Source organism: Notolepis coatsorum, assembly GCF_963971535.1.
Source record: "Notolepis coatsorum genome assembly, chromosome: 10".
Lineage (NCBI taxonomy): Eukaryota > Metazoa > Chordata > Actinopteri > Aulopiformes > Paralepididae > Notolepis > Notolepis coatsorum.
Window position 1 is genome coordinate 94,916,389 of NC_140174.1, and position 23,129 is coordinate 94,939,517.

At 45.4% G+C, this 23,129-nt stretch overlaps 1 protein-coding gene across 1 annotated transcript in view; it reads left to right on the top strand.

The window, feature by feature from the left end:
- Positions 1-1,302: 1,302 nt before the first annotated feature.
- LOC311235641 (uncharacterized protein) overlaps positions 1,303-23,129 on the top strand; it is a gene marked incomplete at both ends in the record, with an annotated part of 250,317 nt that continues 228,490 nt past the window's right edge. The window contains one exon of the mRNA XM_084323106.1: positions 1,303-2,953. Within this exon, the coding sequence (XP_084179232.1) occupies positions 1,303-2,953 (1,651 nt within the window). The remainder of the gene's footprint in view (positions 2,954-23,129) is intronic.

Sequence of the window (23,129 nt, forward strand, 5' to 3'; positions counted from 1 at the left end):
TTTCCATGCTGACGTCGTATCTATGATTCAAAGGTGCAATTAAAACATTCTGTATAGTTGGGTCAAGAACCAACATTCTGTGACCATTCTCTGGCTAAGATGTTTTGATGATTGATTTGACTTCTATGGACCTTTTATAAAATATTTAGCCCCTGTGTCCCTCCGAAAAATCCTGGCATTTTTTGTCAGATGGCCAAATCGAAAATATCTGCTGACGCCATCTTGAAAAATTTACTTTTGATCCAGAGCACCTAGAATCATGTATGAATACACTTTTTTGTGTAAGTCAACCATGACGATTCCAACATTAGTTTGACTCTATGTCATCAATTTAACCCAGAAATCCAAGATGGCCACCATCCAGTAGAGCAAAAATGTAGATAGAGACAGCAGAGCGAAAATGTTACTTTTGAATGGGAAAGTAAGATTTGGTGTTTGGGCAGGGCTTCAGACTAACAACTTTCCCAATAGCTAGCTAGCTAGCAACAACAACTAGTTAGCTAATATAGTCATTGTAGCCCTGTGTTTGGGGTTTGTTAACCCTTGTGTTGTGTTCGAAAGCTGTTTCTTTCAGGAGTTATTTTGATGATGTTCTGAGCTTGTGCTCAGCCTTCTGTTTCAAAAGGTATCTTGGACCACGCCACCTCGCCATTCCTTGACATGAAGAACTCCTGTTGACCTCGCTCATCCAGGCCTTCTTCTTCAATAGACTGCGAGTGTGTGTGTGTGTGTGTGCGTGTGTGTGCATACGTGCGTGTGCACATGTGTGTGTGCGTGCATGCGTGCATGCGTGCACTATCCCTTCATACAATGGGTTTCACGCTGGCTTGAATATGGAGCAGAGGAAGAGCAAGGCTTATTTTCATACATCTTACAATAAACCGCCCAACAAGTCAGTTGTGAATGACATCATGGAGAAGCTGTCTACCATCATCGCAACTAAGCACATGCCCTTCGCCTTCTTAGTGGGAGATCATCCTGTGTACGTCCTCATCACTCTGCTCAAGGCCGAGAACCCAAACAAGTACCATGACATTGTACCCTTTCTTGGTCCCTTCCATACACCGTGTGTGATGATGAGCGCTATCTACAAGCGCTACAAGGGGAGTGAGCTAGGAGATGTACTTGTGGCAGGAGGAGTTATTGCAGAGGGCTCCGTCGACCGTGCACTGAAAGGCAAGCATTACAAGAGGGGGCTGTGTTGCTTGAGGCTCATCTATGAGGCACTCATGAGTCAGCTGGTAAAGGGGAGGCTCATGCCCAACCTGGCTGACAAGGGAGAACCTTGAGATTCTGAGAGATATGAGTCTCTCCCAAGAACCCCGTGCAGCTGATACTGACCTCGAGAGCCTCATCACCAATTTATTCACCCAGGTGGAGGCCAGTGACATGGCAGACTACTGGAGGGACTTCCTGTCTATGACGGATGCACTCATGCAGAATGTGCATGCAGTACATATCTGCAACTGGGATGAGTATGTCAGCTCTCTGCATGCCATGCTGCCATGGATGGTAGTATACGACAACAATAGGTATGGAAGGTGGCTGCCTGACTTCTGGGCAATGCTGACAGCTCTCCCTGCTGATCAGGTCGCCTTCCTTCGTACTGACTTCACTCAGTCCATCACAGGCAACCCCTACTCCAACATGGCCTGGGACATGTGGATCGAGTGTACAATGAACAAGGGCATCAAAATGAAGTCTGGCTGGCTCTCCATCCTCCAGAATGAGAAGCAGCTGCTGGTGCACTCCAGAAATGTGAACAATTTGGCCAAGATCCGGGTGGCTCACAATGCCCTGGCCACACACAAAAAAGCCAAGAGGAAGCACATAGAATGTGGTCAGAAAAGGATGAGAGAAGATGAGCAGCGCGTGCAGGACCTGGTCGCATGCATGCATGAGTTTGATTCCTTCCCATTTGATCCAGCCTCACCCACCCTCCGCACCCTACAGTCAGCCATGCCTGCCTCTGATGAACTCATCGCAGACTTCAACTCAGCCTATGCTGTGGGAGAGGAGAAGTTGACCAGCTTCTTGCAAGACCGAGTGTTCAGTAAGAAAACCTCCCTCCATGCACCTGTCCCTCTGAGCAAACGCTTGACATTTGCCAAGCAGCCCTGCATGGAGAAGCCCGGGGAGGAACTCAAAGCAAGAGCTGCTGAGATGGAGCGGAGTGCTCTCAAGGCAGTGATCGACCTGGTTGAGGTCAGTCAACTTGTGAATCTCTCAGAGTTTCTGGAACATCGTGTTGTCGAGGAATGTGTGGCCATATTCAACTCCAATGGCACATATAGGAAGACACAGAAGAGCAAGCTCATTCAGAAGCTCTCTCTCCAATCTGTAGATCTGCAAGAACCCTACACCGCTCTTGTCGACATGGGCATGATCTGGAGGATGGCAACCCCATCAGCAGAAGATCGGCAGACACAAGATGGCACCCCATACAAGTGGTTGGACTATGTCCACAAGGTATCATCCATCATCCTTGCCCGCCATGGTGATGCTGACCGTATTTTCTGTGTAAATGACCCATACGACGCAGCATACTCAACTAAAGATGATGAGCGAGATCTGCGGGTACAAGGTAAGGTACATGTCCCCAACACCTACATGAAGCTGGGCGACCCCTTCCCCTCTGCCAGAGAGTTCAAAACACTGCTGTGTAGTGTCAGCAACAAGGAGCGACTACAAAAAGTAATATGCAGCTATCTGACTGACCTTGTTGCACAGGGTGTAGATACAGAGATCGTCTACTCTGTTGGCTCCCACTGCACCAACTTGTCAACCCAGCAACCAATGCAGAACTACAGCTTTGACCAGTCTGAGGCTGACACCATCCTCTTCTCTGCTTACACAGTTCTACGTGAGTCAGGCTACAGTGGCCCTGTGGTCATTGATGCAGCCGACACCGATGCCTATATCATGGCAGCGGCCATCTCTCAACAGCTGCCCGGTATGCTCTGCATCAAGAGAAAGCAGGACACGGTCTTCTGCCGTGGCCTGGTTACTGAGGAGATGGCAGATTGTATTGTGCAGCTACACTGCATTACAGGCTGTGATGCCAATTCAGACTTCTATGGCAAGGGTAAGTCGTCGGTGTATGACAAGGTGGCAAAGAGCCCTATGGCACGACGGCTGCTCTCGCGGTGTGGAGATAGCCTTGACCTTGAGGAGGAGGTGCTAGAGGAGCTGTTCGAGTTCACACGACATGTTATTTATGGCGACAAGAAGAGTAGCACCATGGCTGAGGCCCGTGCCACAAAGTGGAAGAGAATGAAGAACAAATCATTCATCCATCTCCCTCCAGATGCAGATAGCCTACGCCAACACTGCCTCTGTGCCAACTACTTGGCATATCTAGTGCGCCACCCCTCCCTGAAGCGACACCCTTCGCCACTCGGACATGGCTGGGAGCTGGTGGGTGGTCGCTGTCGCCCTGTCCGCCACACACGACCTGCTCTCCCAACACATCTACCTGCACCAGGGCCAGCTGAAGAAAGTGAGGAAGAGGAGAGTGAGGAGGATGATGATGAGAAGGGAGATGATGATGTATGGAGGAGGAGGGGTGATTCATTGGAATCTGATGATTCAGAATCTAGTGAGGCAGAATGCTCTGATTCGGACTGATCATGACATGTTTAAAGTGGTTTCATTGTTGGGGCGCTCCAGTAGCACACCACATAGCGTGCTGAGTCGCGAAGCGGTCGTCCCGGGTTCGTTTCCCAGTCCCGGCGACCATTTGATGCATGTCTTCCCTACCTCTCCTCCCGTTCTCCCTCTCTCCCTCTATCGGTCCTGCGTGGCCAGAAAAAGCTGAAAATGCTATAAAGTAAAAAAAAAATTAAGTAAAATAAAATAAAAATAAAGTGGTTTCATTGTTAATCTGTTCAAGTTACAGCTATTTAAGAGAGCGTATTTTGAAGTATAATTAGTTATCTTATCATACTGTACATTCATCAATTATTTTGCTGAGATCCTTATGAAGGTAGTTTGTTTAAAGTACAGCAATACCATGGTAAAATTGGTTTTGACATTAAAAGTTACATTTTCGCTCTACTATATGGTGGCCATCTTGGACTTCTGGGTCAAATTGATGTCATAGAGTCAAACTGATGTCAGAATTGGAATAGTCATGGTTGACTTACACAAAAAAGTGTATTCATACATGATTCTAGGTGCTCTGGATCAAAAGTAAATTTTTCAAGATGGCGTCAGCAGGTATTTTGGATTTGGCCATCTGACAAAAAATGCCTGGAGGGACACGGGGGCTAAATATTTTATAAAAGGTCCATAGAAGTCAAATCAATCATCAAAACATCTTAGCCAGAGAATGGTCACAGAATGTTGGTTCTTGACCCAACTAGTAACAATAATTAAAGTTGTACCCTGCGCTAACCTCTGTAATTAATCGTTTCTAAACCTGGCTCAGTGTTGGAATAATACCTGCATATAAATCCGTTTTTAGTAAAGACCACAGCAGGTCAATTTCAGCCAGGAACACTTTCATTATAGTAATAACATGAGCAGCAGTGGCTGAGAAGGTAAGAGCGGTCGTCTGGTAATCTGAAGGTTCCCGGTTTGATCCCGGATCCTCCCAGCAGCACGTCGAAGCGTCACACTGGACCTCGAAGGCCATGTTCAGACTGCTGGCAATAGTGATCTAAATGATATCATAATGTGACTCAGATCAGATTTGAACAGTTTGAACAGCACAAATCACATGGAATCTGATCTTTTCAATTCTGATTTGGGCCACTTTCATATGTGGTCTTAATTCAGATACAGGTCTGATTTCTTTGCAATGCGAATGTCTGAACAGTCATGTAGGAATTTATACGACTTTTACGTCACTCTAGATTGACATTTGTCACAATTCTGCGCTGACAAGAGTCACTCAGTGAATACAAACCTGATAGAAACATGGAAGACAGTTGTGATGGTGAGGTGGTCAGTGAGGTGAAGGGACAGTGAGGAGTTTACCACATTATTCGGGGTGATACTTCTGTGCAAGCCAAACTTAATTTGCACATGTGGGTCAGTTCAGGAAGCGTGACCAGTTCACACTGGAATCTGAAATTGGCCACATTTGAAAAAAGATTACGTAAACAGCCAAAACTAAATAAATCAGATCAGAGAATTAAGCACTAAGGCTTGCAGTGTGAACACAGCCCTACTGCTCCCTGCATGATGGCCTGTTTAAGTTATCACGCAACAGCCTGCCGGCAGGATGTTTTTAGGACGATTTGCCCACCGGCACTTTGGTGACCCCTAGTGGCTCGGGTGTGCATATTTTGTAATACAATATATATTGAATTGAAGGCTTATTTGTTGCCTGTCGATAGCGTCAAAATCCGTCAAAATCCATTCAGCGGTTCTCGAGTTAAATGCCGGTATTTGAGGCCTGTGCAAAGTACACAGTATTGCGCAAAATACCACTCCCGACTCTTGGCGCAATAGCTCCGTCAATCTAGATCCGATCTCGAAAATGATTGTGGATCGTTGTAGCCAATGAGTGTGGCTTACCAATGAAATACCACGTGGGGATGTATGAATCTAAAAAACTAAAAAAAACTAACGAGCGAAAACAGGAAGAGAAAAACAGCCGAATTAATTGAAGTCTATGAGAAAACTCAGTTTTTCTTTTGTACACAGTTTACCAAAATCACTCCTAATCACTCTGTTATGTAGTACGTACGTAGCATTTTGTATGGTAGTAAGACTCAGGAAGCAGGATTACTTGTTAGCCTTTTAGTTAAGCATAGCACGTTAGGTTACAGCATGGTACAGCAGGGAATCATCATACAGCATGTCCTCTTCTTCTGCACGTATCAGCTGTAGGCATAACAGGGCATTGTATTAACTGCGCCCCCTAGTGGAGACTCTTGGGAGTACAGCTACAACATCTAATGTTAGAGGATACAACATCTCCCTTTTCTGTAATAGGATGTTACTTGCTACTCAGCATTATGCAATTTTAGAACTTTTGCTTTTCCACTTTCTTAAGTAAACTGAACCAACAGTCAGTATCATAAAACGGGTAACTCAAGGTAATCATTAAACAAAGGGAGCACAGGTTATTCAATCATTATCAAGATATAATTATATATGCTCAACCAATATTACTCTTATTTCTCACTCAGTGTGCAACAAAGTCCTGATGCCAACTAGGCTTGTTTCTTGCACACGACTGTGCTGGAGTGTGACCGCTGAGCGCTGTCAGGGCAGGGCGGATCCCTAAGTCAGGCTCATCTGGAGTGTTCGAAGTGTGAGCCAGACGGGATGCATTCCATTTATTTCCATCACTGAGCAGAAAGGTGCTTTTGCCAATCTTCTTTTTCAGTGTCATTGGTGCACTGTATCTCGGGTGTGCTTTGGGGACGTGATGTGGCGTTCTAATCCTGACTCTCTCCCCCTCCCGAAAAACAGGTGCACGAGCGCCACGCTTAGCATCTGTGTAGCGCTTCATTTTGGCTTGCTTGTTTTGGACCGTTTCTCTCACAGTCTCGTCCTGTGAACTCACAGTAGGCTGCAAGGGCAGTACGTCCAGTTTGGTGCGCATTTTACGACCGTAAAGCAGTTCATGTGGTGAAACGCCAGTGGTGGTAATCACTTCAGGGCAGGTAGAGCAAGCAGCGCCAAACTCAGTCACAGACAGGGCACTGAGTGTAGCAGAGGTGTGTGCTACCATCTCGGGCTCCACATCCATAGCAGAGTCAGTAGAAGCAGTAATAGTAGCAGCAGTAGTAGTAGCAGCAGTAGTAGTAGCAGCAGTAGTAGCAGTAGTAGTATCCGCAGAGATGGTGTCCCTGACCGCGAAAGGCAAGCGGCGTAACTTCTGGTGGACTGGCTTAGCAGTAGGGTCAATTTTTACACAATGCACAAAGCCTTTTGCACAGCCAAATGCCGTAGGAGCTGTGACAGTAGTAGCCATCACAGGGGCAGGTGTAGACGGCGTGGGAGCGGAGGAGGGGAGGATAGTAGTTCCACTAATGCAGAGGTGGAGTGCAGTCAACAGGTCCATTCCCAGCAGGGGAGTTCCTTTATCCACGACGTAAAATGTAGCAGGGGCTACATTGGTGGGAGGGTAAGTCTGGAGAGGATGGACCCTTCTGTGGTTGATACCATCCGGAATGCGCATGCTCCCTCCACTGTCGCGCTTTAAGCGGGCAGATGGCGTATGTTCCAAGAGTGGTGTAAGGCGGGGGGCCGGGACCCAGTCTCCTGCCCCCTGGATGCTGTCCTTGGTTACCTCCAGTCTCTCCTTGGTAGACTGTCGGCTTCGACGGTGAGGGTATATGCAGCAGCTATATCCTCCTTGCATGAGGGGTTTGACGGGGATGTCTTGTTCAGCCACCCTCTTGTGAAGCGTTTCCTGCTTGGCGCTCGACGCGTTAAGCCGGTGCAACGCTCTTTGGCTCCGAGTTGGGATCTTCAATTGGTCCTCGGTCGGTTGTCCTTGGCCCCGTTTGAGCCGCTTGAGCAAGCACCGTTGGGATGGCTGTCTTTCAAGACCGCGTTCTTGCTGGCTAAATGCGTGGGTGAGCTCTGTGCTCTTTCGGTACATCCAGAGTGCCTGTCTTTTCGTTCCGATTGCGGTGCCACTCTGCGGCCTAATCCTGCTTTCGTGCCTAAAAATATCCGGAGTTCCTTCCGCTCCAGGGATATTGTGGTTCAGGCGTTTCATCCGCCTCCTCACGCTAGTGAGTTAGATGCGGGCCTTCACCTCAGGGTGACCTCAGGGTTACCGATCAGCTTTTTGTCTGTCACGGTGGTTCTCGTGCCGGTAAGGCACTATCGAAACAGCGCCTGTCCCATTGGTTGTGCAAGGGTATTGCCCTCTGCTACAAGTTGGCCGGGCTGGATCCCCCTGGGGGCGTCAGGGCGCACTCCACTCGTGGGGTGGCAGCCTCTGCCGCTCTGCTGGGTGGGGCCTCGGTGGAGGACATCTGTGCTACAGCTTCATGGTCCTCCCCGGGCCCCTTTGTAAGGTTTTACCTCATGGACATGACCGGGGGTTCTGTCTCCCAGGCGGTTCTGGGGTCTGTGGCCTTTCCTGCTTCCCATCCTTTGGTAGGGTCACACGTGGTTCCGCCTGTGCTGTGTGTTCAAGGGGTTCTAGTTCCCTTATTACGTAACCATTGACTACAGGAAGGCTCGTTATCTGGTCAATGCTACATAATAAAGAGACGGCAGCCAAAGTATCTAAATAAAGAATATTTAATTTATAGTTACCATGGTTTCGTAACAAAAATGAACATCAAATAATAAACAGACAAACACAGAACTATACAGACAGGATCAGCACCAGACGGAAGGGATGACAGAATACTTATACACAAGGGGATGACGAGACGACACACACCTGGGTTCAGTGGCGGTTGGAATGCCCCACGGGCCCTGAGGCAAGAGTGACAGCTCGGCCCCCCCCCCCCCCCCCCCCCCCCCCCGATATTTATTGTATTATTAAAAAAAAAAAAAAAAAAAAATTCCAACATGAAACAAAACATATCACAATACAATAATAATACGTCAAATGTATATACTCTCTTTTCTGGACTCTTTTCGTATCACAAACAGTACTGTATTTGCAAATCTGGTATGTCATGTATAGATGTAGCACTACTGTCTATCTGTATGTCATTATGTTATAATGAATTGAAAATGGGGGACCCTGATGTAAACAAGACGAAAGTGTTTCTCTGGTCTGCATCCCCTTAACAATTGTATGTATTGAGCTGTACTGTATTGTACCCATTCTGCAATCTGTTAAATAAAGTTTTCATTCATTCACCATGACATGTTTAGGTATTTGGCCAGATCCAGCTTGTCTGTGATGAGAGTGTTTTCTGTCTTTATGATTGACTATCATCATTAGATATTTCAGTTTCGTTATTACAGTAGCTGGCTAACAGTACGTTAGTTGACTAATACCAGAGTCAGAATTGGGTAATATGCCGACTACTGGCAGTGATGCGACCTATGTTACCACATAACTTTTGTCATCTCTGGTACTATGCAGTGCACTATGCAAAACGGCAAAGAGATAGGTAACGTTCGTTAAGTGCCAAATTACCATCATCATGATACACCCTCACATAATTCACAAAGTGTTCACGTGCGCCACTCATGTGGTAACCTAGAAATACCATAGATTGTGGCTAGGTGGTAACGTATATGTTTTCTATGATCACTATGAATTGAAAATGGGGGACCCTGATGTAAACAAGACAAACGTCTTTCTCTGGTCTGCATCCCCTTAACGAGCCGTACGTACTGTATTGTACCCATTCTGCAATCTGTTAAATAAAGTTTTCATTCATTCATTCATTCATTCACATTACGTTAGTTAGCATCCAAGCTAGCGTGATAACGTTAGTAATAGTAGTACTAGTTAGCTTACCTGCAATAATGTTGTCATCGTCCTGGACAGATAAGACTTGTTAAATCATAATATATCCACACTTTGTGCTGGTCCTCGGTTAGCCCCTTTCGTGACTTTCGGTTTGCAAGCCTGTGGCTTTTGTGACCGGAGTCACTTGCCCACCCGCCCCGATCACCCAGTAGAGAAACGACCAAGCGTCGTCAAGGGGCTCGCGGTGTGTCAAGAATACATCAGATCTGAATTTCAAAGATACCCAGCGTACAATATGGGTCCAACACAGCTCCACGATGGGGTCTGGAAGCTCGCAGTTGCCAATAAACAGTTTAAAACATTGTTACTCGACGAGTGGTATTTACAGACCGAACGTCCATCTCCGCCGTTGGTGTCACAGCGCATGCGCACCATGCCGCGTTCACGTTACTGGGAAGAAGCGGAAGAACCAGAGGACATCTCGTTGCTACAACTAGGAAGCCTTCACGCATTGACTCGATCAAAACGCCCACATCCATACTTCCGCAATTCGTGACGCGAAGTGGGAGATATCGGGGTCTATAAAAAATCCCATATGTCCTAGTAGGAATTACAACTAGGAGGCTGACGTGAATGGTTTTTCCCAGTCGGAAGCTGTTTCTTCCGATTCTTCCCACGTAACGTGAACGTGGCACCTCCGCGCTGCTTGTGAGATTTACGTGGCTACGTCACAGCCAAGGAAAGGGAGCGCTGGATTTGTGCAAAACGCCCTGTTCCTAAACCACACGCTATCAGTCGTACTCGTACCACAGTACTGGCAAAACGGGAGGAGCCTAGAATCAAAACAAACGCACCAGTCCCAGTTGCCGTTACCACCAGTTGTGTTCGATCCAGTCCCACACGCGAACGGCAACTCCATTCAGTCCCGGGCCTGGGCCCGGGGCCGGAGGGGGGACCGGGGCCCGGGCCCCCCCTCCCGCCAGACGGTGGGCGGGCCCTAAGGCAGCTGCCTCCCCTGCCGCGCCTATAGCTCCGCCCCTGCCTGGGTTAATGGTAATTGGATACACCTGGGGGAAAAACAATGGGGACTACACACTATGACAGAGGACTACATCTAGACATGACACATCACACTAGGAACGCCTGATCAGGGCACATGACACCCATAACACCCCCCCCCCCCTTAAATGTATGGCCATAACCCCAGAATAAAAATGGGGAAATGGACATAAACAACAAACAAAAAAAAATACCACCCAAAATAAATAAAGGGGAAAAATAGTGGCCACTTCTAAACACGTCTCAGACAAACTTCATAGACTACGATATTCGCTTTGACCCTTTGAACCTCCCACACCAGGGCGCAGTTCCTAGGCTACTGTAGGTCTCTTCCCACCCCTAGGCCTGACCATCCAGACCCCTCTGGACAGACAGACCATAGCCTTCTGCTTCCCGGTGTTTTCTTTTCAAACCCACCGATCACAGAAACACTACTCGCTTACTAGCTCACTCGGTTTCAGCTTATAGTGGCCTGACTGTACATTGAGCTGAACGCGGTGGCCCCCACCGTGGTCTTACTGCCATATGCGATCCGACCGGCAGGTGACCCAGTCGATAGCGACCCCAGACCCCCCGTAGTGGTTATTGGCCACCCAGGTAGGAACCGACGGTCTGATCCCCACCTCACTTTGCTATGGGTATGGAAACTTTGACCGTTTTCACCCGCCTTGCCTGTTCACAGAGAGAACACCCCCTGCTAGGTGTGGACTGTCATCCACGTACCACGTGTTGCCCCCACACTTGCGTGTGCGACACACACGCCGACTAGACGGTACCACGGTGGTATGTTGATTCATACCTCACCAGACACGGGGGCCCTTCAGTCTCTCCCCAGCACTATATTTCCTTCTTAACGTGCCCTCGGGACTTCGCAGTCCCACCGCCGCCTGTTAGAGGCTAGAGGTTCGGAGTGCCTACCTCCTCCCTAACCCCTAAAAAACAACAACAAACAAAAGAAAAACGGTTTCACCCTATGTGTCTGTATAGTCCTGGTCCCTACCTACTTCGGCCACCGCTCCACTACCAAAACCCTGGTACTGTATGTACGAAATCTAAGCAAGCATGGTGCATGACCGCCTAACGCAGTGGTCGGCAACCTGCGGCCTCGAGGCCGCATGCGGCTCTTTAGCCAATCAGCTGCGGCTCCCTGCCCCAGTATGACGATATCGATGTCATACTGTGACACTGAAATGAATAAATATTTCATCAACTAAGATATTTAGTCAACAAAAGGCTTACCTGTATGCCTGATATGTGGTGCGAAATTTGCTCTGCTGGGTGGGGCCTCGGTGGAGGACATCTGTGCTACAGCTTCATGGTCCTCCCCGGGCCCCTTTGTAAGGTTTTACCTCATGGACATGACCGGGGGTTCTGTCTCCCAGGCGGTTCTGGGGTCTGTGGCCTTTCCTGCTTCCCATCCTTTGGTAGGGTCACACGTGGTTCCGCCTGTGCTGTGTGTTCAAGGGGTTCTAGTTCCCTTATTACGTAACCATTGACTACAGGAAGGCTCATTATCTGGTCAATGCTACATAATAAAGAGACGGCAGCCAAAGTATCTAAATAAAGAATATTTAATTTATAGTTACCATGGTTTCGTAACAAAAATGAACATCAAATAATAAACAGACAAACACAGAACTATACAGACAGGATCAGCACCAGACGGAAGGGATGACAGAATACTTATACACAAGGGGATGACGAGACGACACACACCTGGGTTAATGGTAATTGGATACACCTGGGGGAAAAACAATGGGGACTACACACTATGACAGAGGACTACATCTAGACATGACACATCACACTAGGAACGCCTGATCAGGGCACATGACACCCATAACATCCCTCTTGCTCGCACTCGGGTGGAGTTGACTGCGCCCCCCCTTCATTAGGAAGGATGGGGTGACGGGACTCCCCAACCCCTTGATGTGGGCTTACGGGTCCTCAGGGGGTACATCTGTCGGGCCTCGCGTCCGCTCTACCCCATATCTCGGAATGGCTTAAGAGCGGGACGCCATGGCCAAGTACGATAATATAATGACAGGTTATGTATATAACCTAGTTATATGAGTACTGGCTAAGCGTCCCGCTCTTAAGCGGCCCTGAGTTCCCTTGAGGAATCTTTTCCTGGAAACGGGTTTTTTGGCGAGGAAGAGTGTTTGGTGACCATGCCTAGTATCTTATAGAGTACGCCTCTATAGGGGCGGGGCCCGGCAGGTGATGGGCGTATTTGTTTTTTCGTTGATGGTGTACAATAGGTACATGAGATGAGGTATATCTTGGAATGGCTTAAGAGCGGGACGCTTAGCCAGTACTCATATAACTAGGTTATATACATAACGTTAAGCATAGCACGTTAGGTTACAGCATGGTACAGCAGGGAATCATCATACAGCATGTCCCCTTCTTCTGCACGTATCAGCTGTAGGCATAACAGGGCATTGTATTAACTGCGCCCCCTAGTGGAGACTCTTGGGAGTACAGCTACAACATCTAATGTTAGAGGATACAACACACTCATTTCTGAATGGATCTTTATGAAATTTGGACATGTACTACACAAGGCTTCAGGCTATGGGCCCGTATGGATTTGTAAACCATAGCACCTTCTGGGGAAATACTACCTCTGGACTACTAACTACTAAATACCACACGGCATTACGTATTGTTTTTCCGGTTTAAAAGTTACTGACTTACTTGAGTGTACTCCCGAAATCATCGAGAGATATCCGTCCGCCCACACCGTTATCATTCATATCGGAGCAAATGACGTAATGGCTAGACAATCCGTTAAACTCCAATCTGACTTTGAATCACTAATACTCACTATTGAAAGCCTGGGTAAAATATGCATTGTGTCTGGCCCCATTCCATCCATAGGTCGTGGATCTGAGCGATTTAGCCGTCTGTTCTGGTTGCACAAATGGCTACAGACCCACTGTACTACTATAGGACTTTGCTATATAAATAACTTTGATCTGCTCTGGTCCAGGAAAGACCATTACAGACCTGATGGCATCCATCCAAACATATCAGGGGTAAATGTGCTAATACATAACGTCATACAAAGTATAGCATCACTGGCCTGACAACCAACCATATCTAGCTCTGTAGACTATATACAGAAGCAGCCTAAACTACAAAAAAACACGTTGAGTGTCATCCCGATTCTGATCACCAAAAGACGAATCAATTACTCATTATCACGTCCCATATGTAAATCTAACCTTATCAATATCAGTGTTCAACCACAGACTATCTCACACCCCACTACAGAACCCGTACAGCTAAAACTAGCACTGTTCAACGTTAGAGCGCTGAAACAAAAATCATTTCTGATAAATGAACTCATAGTAAAACATGGTGTACATTGTATGTTTTTAGTAGAGACATGGTTAGACAATATCACTGGTGTAGCAACACTGATTGAGACCTGCCCTTCCAATTTTAAATTCTATCAATCAAACAGACAGAGTGGGAGGGGAGGCGGAATAGCAGCAATCATCTCCACTCAATTTGTGTGCAATGATATTGACCTGGGAAAATTTTTATCATTTGAATACCTTGCTATTGTATTGAAAACAGAAATGCCAGTAATATGTGTGACATTGTATCGACCACCAAGGTACTCGCCACTCTTCATACAGGAATTTTCAGAACTCATATCGATCTGCATTACCAGGTATGATAGAATCATTCTTAATGGAGATCTAAACATTCATATCAACAAAAAGGATGACCCCAGGGGTTGTGAGTTTCTGAACCTACTGGACAGTTTTGGACTGATGCAACATGTTCACGAGGCCACCCACCAACATGGCAACACTCTGGACCTACTAATAACAACAGGGCTAAACATTGAGAATATATCAGTAAAACAAATTCCAATTTCTGACCATTATTGTGTGTTCTATGGTACAAGCCTAATATTACATAAGACCAGAAGCGAATTCCTAGTTCACAGAAGGCTTCTGGACGCTAGAGCTGAAGCAAAATTCTCTAGTATGATGAAATCATATGACCAATGCAGTGAATCCTCCTTAAATCAGCAAGTGCAAAACTTCCACAGCACCTTGTCAACTGTGTTAGATACTGTTGCCCCTCTAAAGGTTAAAAAGGTAAAAACTGATAGAATCTCTCCATGGCTAAATAAAACCAATGTTAAAGATAACAAGAGAAAATGTAGGATAGCCGAGCGAAAATGGAGGAAACTCAAACTCACAGCTCACTTTAATTTATACAAAGACGCCATGGGCGCATACAATAAGGCAATACAACTTGCGAGAAAGGAATATTTTTCCAAAATGATCTCAGAAAATATGGGTAACTCCAGGGTACTTTTTTCCACCATTGACCGGCTGATTAACATACCACCCCCCCATATACCGCAGCAATCAGCCACAAAATGTGAAGAGTTCGCAGTTTTCTTTAATGAAAAAATATCATTGATTAGAGCAAGCATTACCGCTGATATAGATCTGCTGTGAGTGAAACCCCACCTGAGATAACTATGGGGGAATTCACATGTATTACATTACCTGACCTCTGTAAGATTGTCTCTGAGTGTAATTCCGCCACCTCCTGCCTCGATCCTATACCAACAGCATTTCTCAAGCGGGTGTTTGATAGTGTCTCAAATCATGTCCTTGAAATCATAAATATGTCTCTTCAAACAGGCACTTTTCCAGATGCATTTAAAACGGCTGTAGTAAAACCACTACTAAAGAAAACAAACTTAGATGTAAACGAACTAAAAAGCTATAGGCCAATATCGAACCTTCCATTTATCAGCAAGATATTAGAAAAGATAGTCTCAGTACAAATAAACTCCTTTCTCAAAGATAATAACATCATGGAGGAACTACAATCAGGTTTCAGAACAAATCACAGCACTGAAACTGCCCTTACCAAAATAGTTAGCGACCTCAGGCTAAACTCCGATGCTGGCAAAGTCTCAATTCTTGTCCTATTGGACCTTAGTGCAGCGTTCGATACGATTGACCATAATATCTTGATCAGTCGTCTTGAAAGACTGGTTGGCTTTTCCGATCATGTACTAAATTGGCTCATAACATACATTAAGGGGAGAAGGTTCTATGTTAAGCTTGGAGACAATGTATCCGAGGAACATGACAGCAATTTTGGAGTCGCACAAGGAAGCTGCCTTGGTCCATTACTCTTCTCACTATATATGCTGCCCCTCGGGGACATCATTCGAGACCACAATGTATGCTTCCATAGTTATGCTGATGATACACAACTATATATCTCCGCAGAACCAAATAACACTACAGCCATACAGTCCATTACAAATAGTCTGTTAGCAATAAACAAGTGGATGAACAATAACTTCATAAAATTAAACGAAAGCAAGACCGAAATCCTATTGATCGGCCCAAAAGCGAAAAGGGAAGTGCTTTGTAAAAACCTGGGGAGTCTGTCATCCTATGTAAAGACTGAGGTTACAAGCCTAGGTGTCATCTTGGACTCAGACCTGACCTTTAAGTCTCATATAAATAAGGCCATGAAAACGTCATTCTTCCACCTAAGAAACATAGCGAAAGTAAGACCTTTCGTAAATAAAAAGGATGCAGAGAAACTTATTCATGCTTTTGTATCAAGTCGGCTTGACTATTGTAATGCACTGTTCACTGGTCTTCCCAAAGCAACCATTGGGAAGCTTCAGCTTATCCAAAACTCTGCAGCTCGATTACTAACTCATACAAGGAGAAGAGAACATATCACTCCAGTCCTGGCCACTCTGCACTGCCTTCCAATAACTCATAGAATTGATTTTAAGGTCCTTTTCCTAACATATAAAGCTCTTAATGAGCAAGGCCCAAAATACATAGCAAATTCCCTAGTTAGTTATCTGCCCTCAAGAACGCTACGGTCATCCACTACAGGTTTACTAGACACGCCCAGAAACCAAAAAAGGATAGGAAGTATGGCATTTGCCAACTATGCCCCAAAACTATGGAACACACTACCAACACACATCAGAAACGCCAGCTCTATACACATTTTTAAAGGAAAATTAAAAACGTACCTATACAGTCTAGCTTACAAATAGTTATGGCTTGGAAAAACCTGATGGATCCATGAGGCTAGGATAAGCCTTGTGGACCCAACTTTTTAGATGAAGGAACGGGTACATAGGAGACACGCCTCCAGTTTTTCAAAAGTTTTTGACACGCCTCAGCTTCTGAGCTGAACGGTCGTGTTTTTGCGGACCTCCCAAACTTTCAAACTTTTTAGATGAAGGAACGGGTACATAGGAGACACGCCTCCAGTTTTTCAAAAGTTTTTGACACGCCTCAGCTTCTGAGCTGAACGGTCGTGTTTTTGCGGACCTCCCAAACTTTCAAACTTTAGACTGTTTTCTTTATACGTTTTTCTTTTTCTTTCTTTCTACCACAATACACGGCCACTGATGGATCCATGGGACTTGGTAAAGCACTATGGACCCAACTATGACCACTGATAAAAACGTAACTACACTAGCGTTATAAGAACTAAACATTGCTACCTACCATACAAGTGCATTGGTTTAGTGCACTTCCGGTTGCCACTGAGCGGAAATGTTTGTGCGGACCTGTTCTCCCAAACTGGTAAGCAAATGACTGTTTTTACGTTATTTTCATTTTTACGTTACTATTATTATTATTATTATTATTATTATATTTTTTTTAAACATTGATCTTAACTGATCACTGTGACTTTATTGCTTTTATCGTTATATATGCCTATAATTGTGTACAGCACTTTGAGCTACATGACATGTATGAAAGGTGCTTTATAAATACTTACTTACTTACTTACTTACTTACTACAGAAAAACTTGAGTAACAAGTTTTTCTACAACTCAAGTTCAGACCTATGTTACTCTATTACGTTAGCACTAAAAGACAAGTGAATTTTGTTTCTGGAATCAGATACTTCAGAATGTCATCTTTCAAAAGAGACCAGGCTCATGCATGTGCTATAAGTATAAAAAAAAAATTGTTTTGCAAAAAAAGTATGCAGTCCTCAAAAATGAAAACTAAAAAGGCCACTTTTGGGGGCGCAGGTTAAGTTTACGTTTTAAGTTTAAGTTTTAAGTTTAAGTTGATTTATTTTTTTCCCAGGGACAGTGCACATTAATCAACATCTTCAGTTTCCACATCAATGTAAATGTGCCAGAATTAGCTAATGGGCTAGTTTTCATCTGTAGTCCCTGCCTACCATGCATGTCTTTATGGTGTGGCAGGAAACCAGAGTACCTGGAGGAAACCCACATGAACACAGGGAGAACATTCAAACTCCACACAGAAAGGCCCCTCTTGCTGTGAGGCAGCAGTGCTAACCATTGTGCCACCATACCGTGTGTGAGTGAAGGAGAGACTCCTTCATGGGGCTCCTTCATACACCCACGTTGTACTCCAATGTTAATGTACCTCGGGAGGTAGAGCAGTCGTCTGGTAATCCGGAGGTTCCCGGTTCGATTCCGAAGTGTCGAAGTGTCCTTGAGCAAGACACTTAACCCCTAATTGCTCCCGATGAGCAGGTTGGCACCTTGCATGGTCGCTTCCGCCGTCGCTGTGTGAATGTGTGAGTGAATGGGTAAATGTGAGGAACAAATTGTAAAGCGCTTTGGATTACCATTATATTGTAAATTCTTTGAGCACGTTTGCAGGCTATGTCTGGTTATTTATATGTCAAATAATTCAGTGCTACATTAATTTCAAACCTTAAAAACAGTAACTGTACAATGGACATGTCTTGTTTATCAGGAGTTAATTGATGCAGGTGCTCTTGATTAGTTGATCAACCAAGCCTGGATTTAAAACCAGGTGTGTTCATGGTGAGAGGGCTTTTCTCATAGTACCTGCCAAGGGATGTGTTTGGAACTTGCTTTTATCAAATACTATATAATTTTTTCAGGAATGCTATTCATGGTGTTTGAAAGCCTTTTGAGTACACAAGGTATGGTCGTGTCTCAGAGTGAACGGGTGAACGTGAGACTCAAGTTGTAAAGCACTTTGGATAAAAGCGATGTATAAATACAGTCCATTTAGAGTGACTTTTGTAACCATGCACTGACGAATGGAAAACGGAACAGCTTAAATGGACCGCCTTCTTGAGTTATAGCCATGACGACCACGTCCTGCCTGTACTACTTCCACTTCTTTTTTTTAACAACCCTCACAGAACATGTTTTTTCCTCCCAGAAAGTGTTCTTCAGACAAAAAAAATTCCAAGCAGAACCCTGCCAGAAGCCCTTTGAAGTCTTGCGAATCCCTCGGCCTGCTGTACCGCAGGAGGTAAACCGTGCTCATGTTTCCTACATGACCTTTGATTGATTGATTGATTGATTGATTGATTGATTGATTGATTGATTGATTGAAAAGTTTATTAACAGATTGCAGAATGGGTACAGTACAGTACAGCTCAATACATACAATTGTTAAGAGGATGCAGACCTGAGAAAGACTTTCGTCTTGTTTCCATCAGGGTCCCCCATTTTCAATTCATCATATGACACACACGACATACAGATAGACAGTACTGCTACATCTATACATTTATGACATACCAGATTTTCAAATACAGTACTGTTTGTGATACTAAAAAAAAATCCAGAAAAAGAGTGTATATACATTTGACATAGAAACTGTGCATTGGGGGAGGTTGGGCAGGTGGGGTGGGGCTGTACATTGGAGGTGGGGGGGGGGGGGGGGTAGGGACATTGTACATTGGAATACTGACATACATTTGACATAGAAACTGTACATTGGAGGAGGTTGGGTAGGTGGGGTGGGGTTGGGTGGGGCTGTACATTGGAATACTGACAAAACCATGCTTGGTCTTTATTGTACAACTGGGTTAGGACATTTGTAGGGGCCAGTTTTGAATTGCAGTCTCCCGTAGGTGTTCTTTGAGAGTGTTTTTGAAGGTGGGTAGTGATTCACATTCCTTTACAGCTTTGAGCTCACAACCTCTTGAGAAAGAATCCTTTGATGAAAGCCAGCACCTTCTGCCGTCCGACACGAGAAGACCGGTGGATGGCATTCATTAAAAAAAAAGTAAAAGTAAACCGAAATGACATGAGCCTGGTGGTTAGAGAGAGACCAACCAACCTGCACGTGACCGGTCACAGGTTTGATCCCCGCAGCATCCAATGAAATGGCTGAACCTGCACTGCACTCTTGGGCACACGTCTCAGTGGGGGTAATAACAGAAATAGGAATAGATTAATCACACTGCATATTATAGCTTCGGCTAGTTGGTCATAAAACGAATGTAAAGTAATGCGGCACCACTCTCCGGTCGGTCTGGACACACCCTGGGATACATGCTGAAAGCTACTTTGGGCGCACTGTGGGGTAGGTCTGTACAGACTGGAGTGCGGCCACATTCCTTTACAATGTTTTTGTGATTAACTAGCCCGATCTGCAGGTAGCTTATGCCACCTTTAAGGGATAAAAGCGCTATATAAGCCCACTCATTATTCAAAGTGCTCTATAAATGTATCTAACCTGACCTCCTATCTCTGTCTACATTCATAATGCAAATTCCCCTCTCAATTCACTCACTTTAAAAAATAGGAAAGAACTAGGAATAATTCACTTAAACATTAAAAGTCTATCTCAGAAATTAGATCATATCAATGTCTTAGTTATGCAGACTGATCCCGACATCCTGGTCTTTAGTGTATCCTGGCTAAATAAAAGTATTAAAGACTCTTTAATGGGCTACAATCTTTATAGAGTGGACAGAGTTGGAAGGGGAGGGTGGTAGCTATTTTTGTTAAATCATCTTTCTCTGTGTCTGTCCTGAATGCTGTCACAGGACCAAGATGTTTGGAGTGTCTTGCTCTAAGGGTTCAGATGGGACCTACATCTGTGGTTGTGGGAGGAGTCTACATACCTACATCTGTGGTTGTGGGAGGAGTCTACAGACCCTACATCTGTGGTTGTGGGAGGAGTCTACAGACCCTACATCTGTGGTTGTGGGAGGAGTCTACATACACCCTACATCTGTGGTAGGAGTCTACAGACTCTACATCTGTGGTTGTGGGAGGAGTCTACTGACCCTACATCTGTGGTTGTGGGAGGAGTCTACACATACCCTACATCTGTGGTAGGAGTCTACAGACCCTACATCTGTGGTTGTGGGAGGAGTCTACAGACCCTACATCTGTGGGAGGAGTCTACAGACCCTACATCTGTGGTTGTGGGAGGAGTCTACATACCCTACATCTGTGGTTGTGGGAGGAGTCTATAGACCATACATCTGTGGTTGTGAGAGGTGTCTACAGACCCTACATTTGTGGTTGTGGGAGGTGTCTACAGACCTTACATTTGTGGTTGTGGGAGGAGTCTACAGACCCTACATATGTGGGAGGAGTCTACATACCCTACATCTGTGGTTGTGGGAGGAGTCTACAGACCTTACATCTGTGGTTGTGGGAGGAGTCTACATACTACCGTCTGCAGATCTGGGTTCCATTGATGTCTTGGCGGATGTTCTTTCTTGTTTTTCTGATTAGTTAATTACTGTATGGTAGATGTATTACCATCTGATTACCTTAACTCATTGACTGCCATAAGCTTTCATCATCTTTACTAAATGGCGCCAGCGTTATTGACAATCTTAGCGATGTTTGTAGACCCATCATGTGTTCTGTATTATAACTATGGAGACAATAGTATGGCTCATTTGACAGGCATTGTTCATAGTCCATTACTGACTAATTAGTTCATTTCTACACACTGTAGTTTGTTACACGCTACACGCTAAATGTGGCCCCATTTCCAGAATAATCCAGTCTTTTTCCATAGATCGTTAGGATTTGGGGGAGAAAAGAACCCAATATGCGTAATGACGGAGGAGCCCCAGAACTGCAGAATGACAGGAGAACGGAGACAGTGGTGCATAATGACAGGAGAACGGAGACGGTGGTTGCTCTTCACAAAAAAACGTGGTGTTCTATTTATTTTAGAACCAAGAGAGCAAGGGTAAATTACAAGTACCAAAACAAAAGCAAAGGCACAGCCGAGCTGACCAAAAACAAAAGCAAAGGCACAGCCGAGCTGGCACTAGAGAGATGCACGAAAAAACAAAGAGCATAAAAAACGGAATACTAATAACACTTACTAAGACTCAATACAGACACCAGGGCAAGGAAGACGACAGCAGACACGACAGGTACGGGAACACGGAGGTATGACGCCACCAAGGAGTGAGGATGGCGCCATGAGACCACTGGTGGGAAGTAGGAGACCACTGTTCACCTTGTGACCAAAGTTCACATTGTCCTCCCTGGAACCGTTACATTATATGCAATAAGCCCAAATCGTTCTGGTTGATCGCCTGAAGCTCCAAATACTCCCAAATCAAAGATATAAACCATGTACATATGTGCATTCACAAAATCATCAAGGGCGGGGGGGGGGGGGGGTCGTTTTAACTCAAAACTGTGATTGTGTTTGTCGAGCATGTTTTACGTCCGGTAAAACACAACACTGTGATCGTTACAAAAACATGTTTCAGGTTCGGTAAAATAGACATAGATTATACCTTACCTTGCCAGAAGGTATTCCAAAAAGAATAATTCCAAGTGATCGCATCGCCATCGCGATTACCAGTGTATATGTCTATACACGTTTATATGGGAAATACGCTTCAGGCAACAACATTTTGAGGTGATCGCTGTGTGTCTCTGTTCAGGCAGGAGGAGGAGCCCTTGCCAAAAAAAGGAAAACGTGTATCCACACCAAGCCATTCCAGATCAAAAGTAGGCGATACTGCCACCTAGTGATATTCGATCGTCATTGCAATTCCGACGTAGGCATATGAATCAGAGACACCTAGATGGCTCCGGCTGACAGTATAGAACGGGGATCAAAGGAAAATATCAAAGGAAATCTCGGGTTTTGGCATTCAACGCATGGCGAGATAACCAGAGAAATCTTGCGTATGGCAGAGAAAGAGTTAAAGAGGTTGGTGGTTGTGTAACGGGTGTAAAACTCACTCCCCAGAGGCATCCAAACTGAGCGCTTAGGAGGGAATTCCTTTCTTGGCGCAGCGGTTTGTGATGTCGCCCGCAGTGCGGACGCCTGGGGTTCGACTCCCACTCAAGGCATGGTCGAAGTCGTGGCAGGGGCGAGTTGTCTCTGTTACATTGGTGCCGTAGACCCGGATGCCTTGGGTGGTGTGAGTTTAGGGGGGGTGAATGTAACGGGTGTAAAACTCACTCCCCAGAGGCATCCAAACTGAGCGCTTAGGAGGGAATTCCTTTCTTGGCGCAGCGGTTTGTGATGTCGCCCGCAGTGCGGACGCCTGGGGTTCGACTCCCACTCAAGGCATGGCCGAAGTCGTGGCAGGGGCGAGTTGTCTCTGTTACAGTTGCTGCAATTTAGCGCAATTTATTACAGAACCTACTAGGCCAACCTTGAAAGACTGTGCCAAGTCTACTCTTATTGATTTGCTATTCTCAAACAAAGTTGACAAAATTATAGCCAGTGGTGTTTTTGAGCTTGTGATCAGCGACCACTGCCTGATTGTGTGTGTTATAAGTGTGTTATAAGTGTACGGCTGATGAGGACAACATCTCATACAGTTACAAAGAGATGTCTCAGACATTTTATTGATCAAGCCTTTTTTAATTACATTTTCCTGAGTGACCTACAATATAAGAAAGGAACAGTGCCTGGCCTGGAGCCAGATGCAC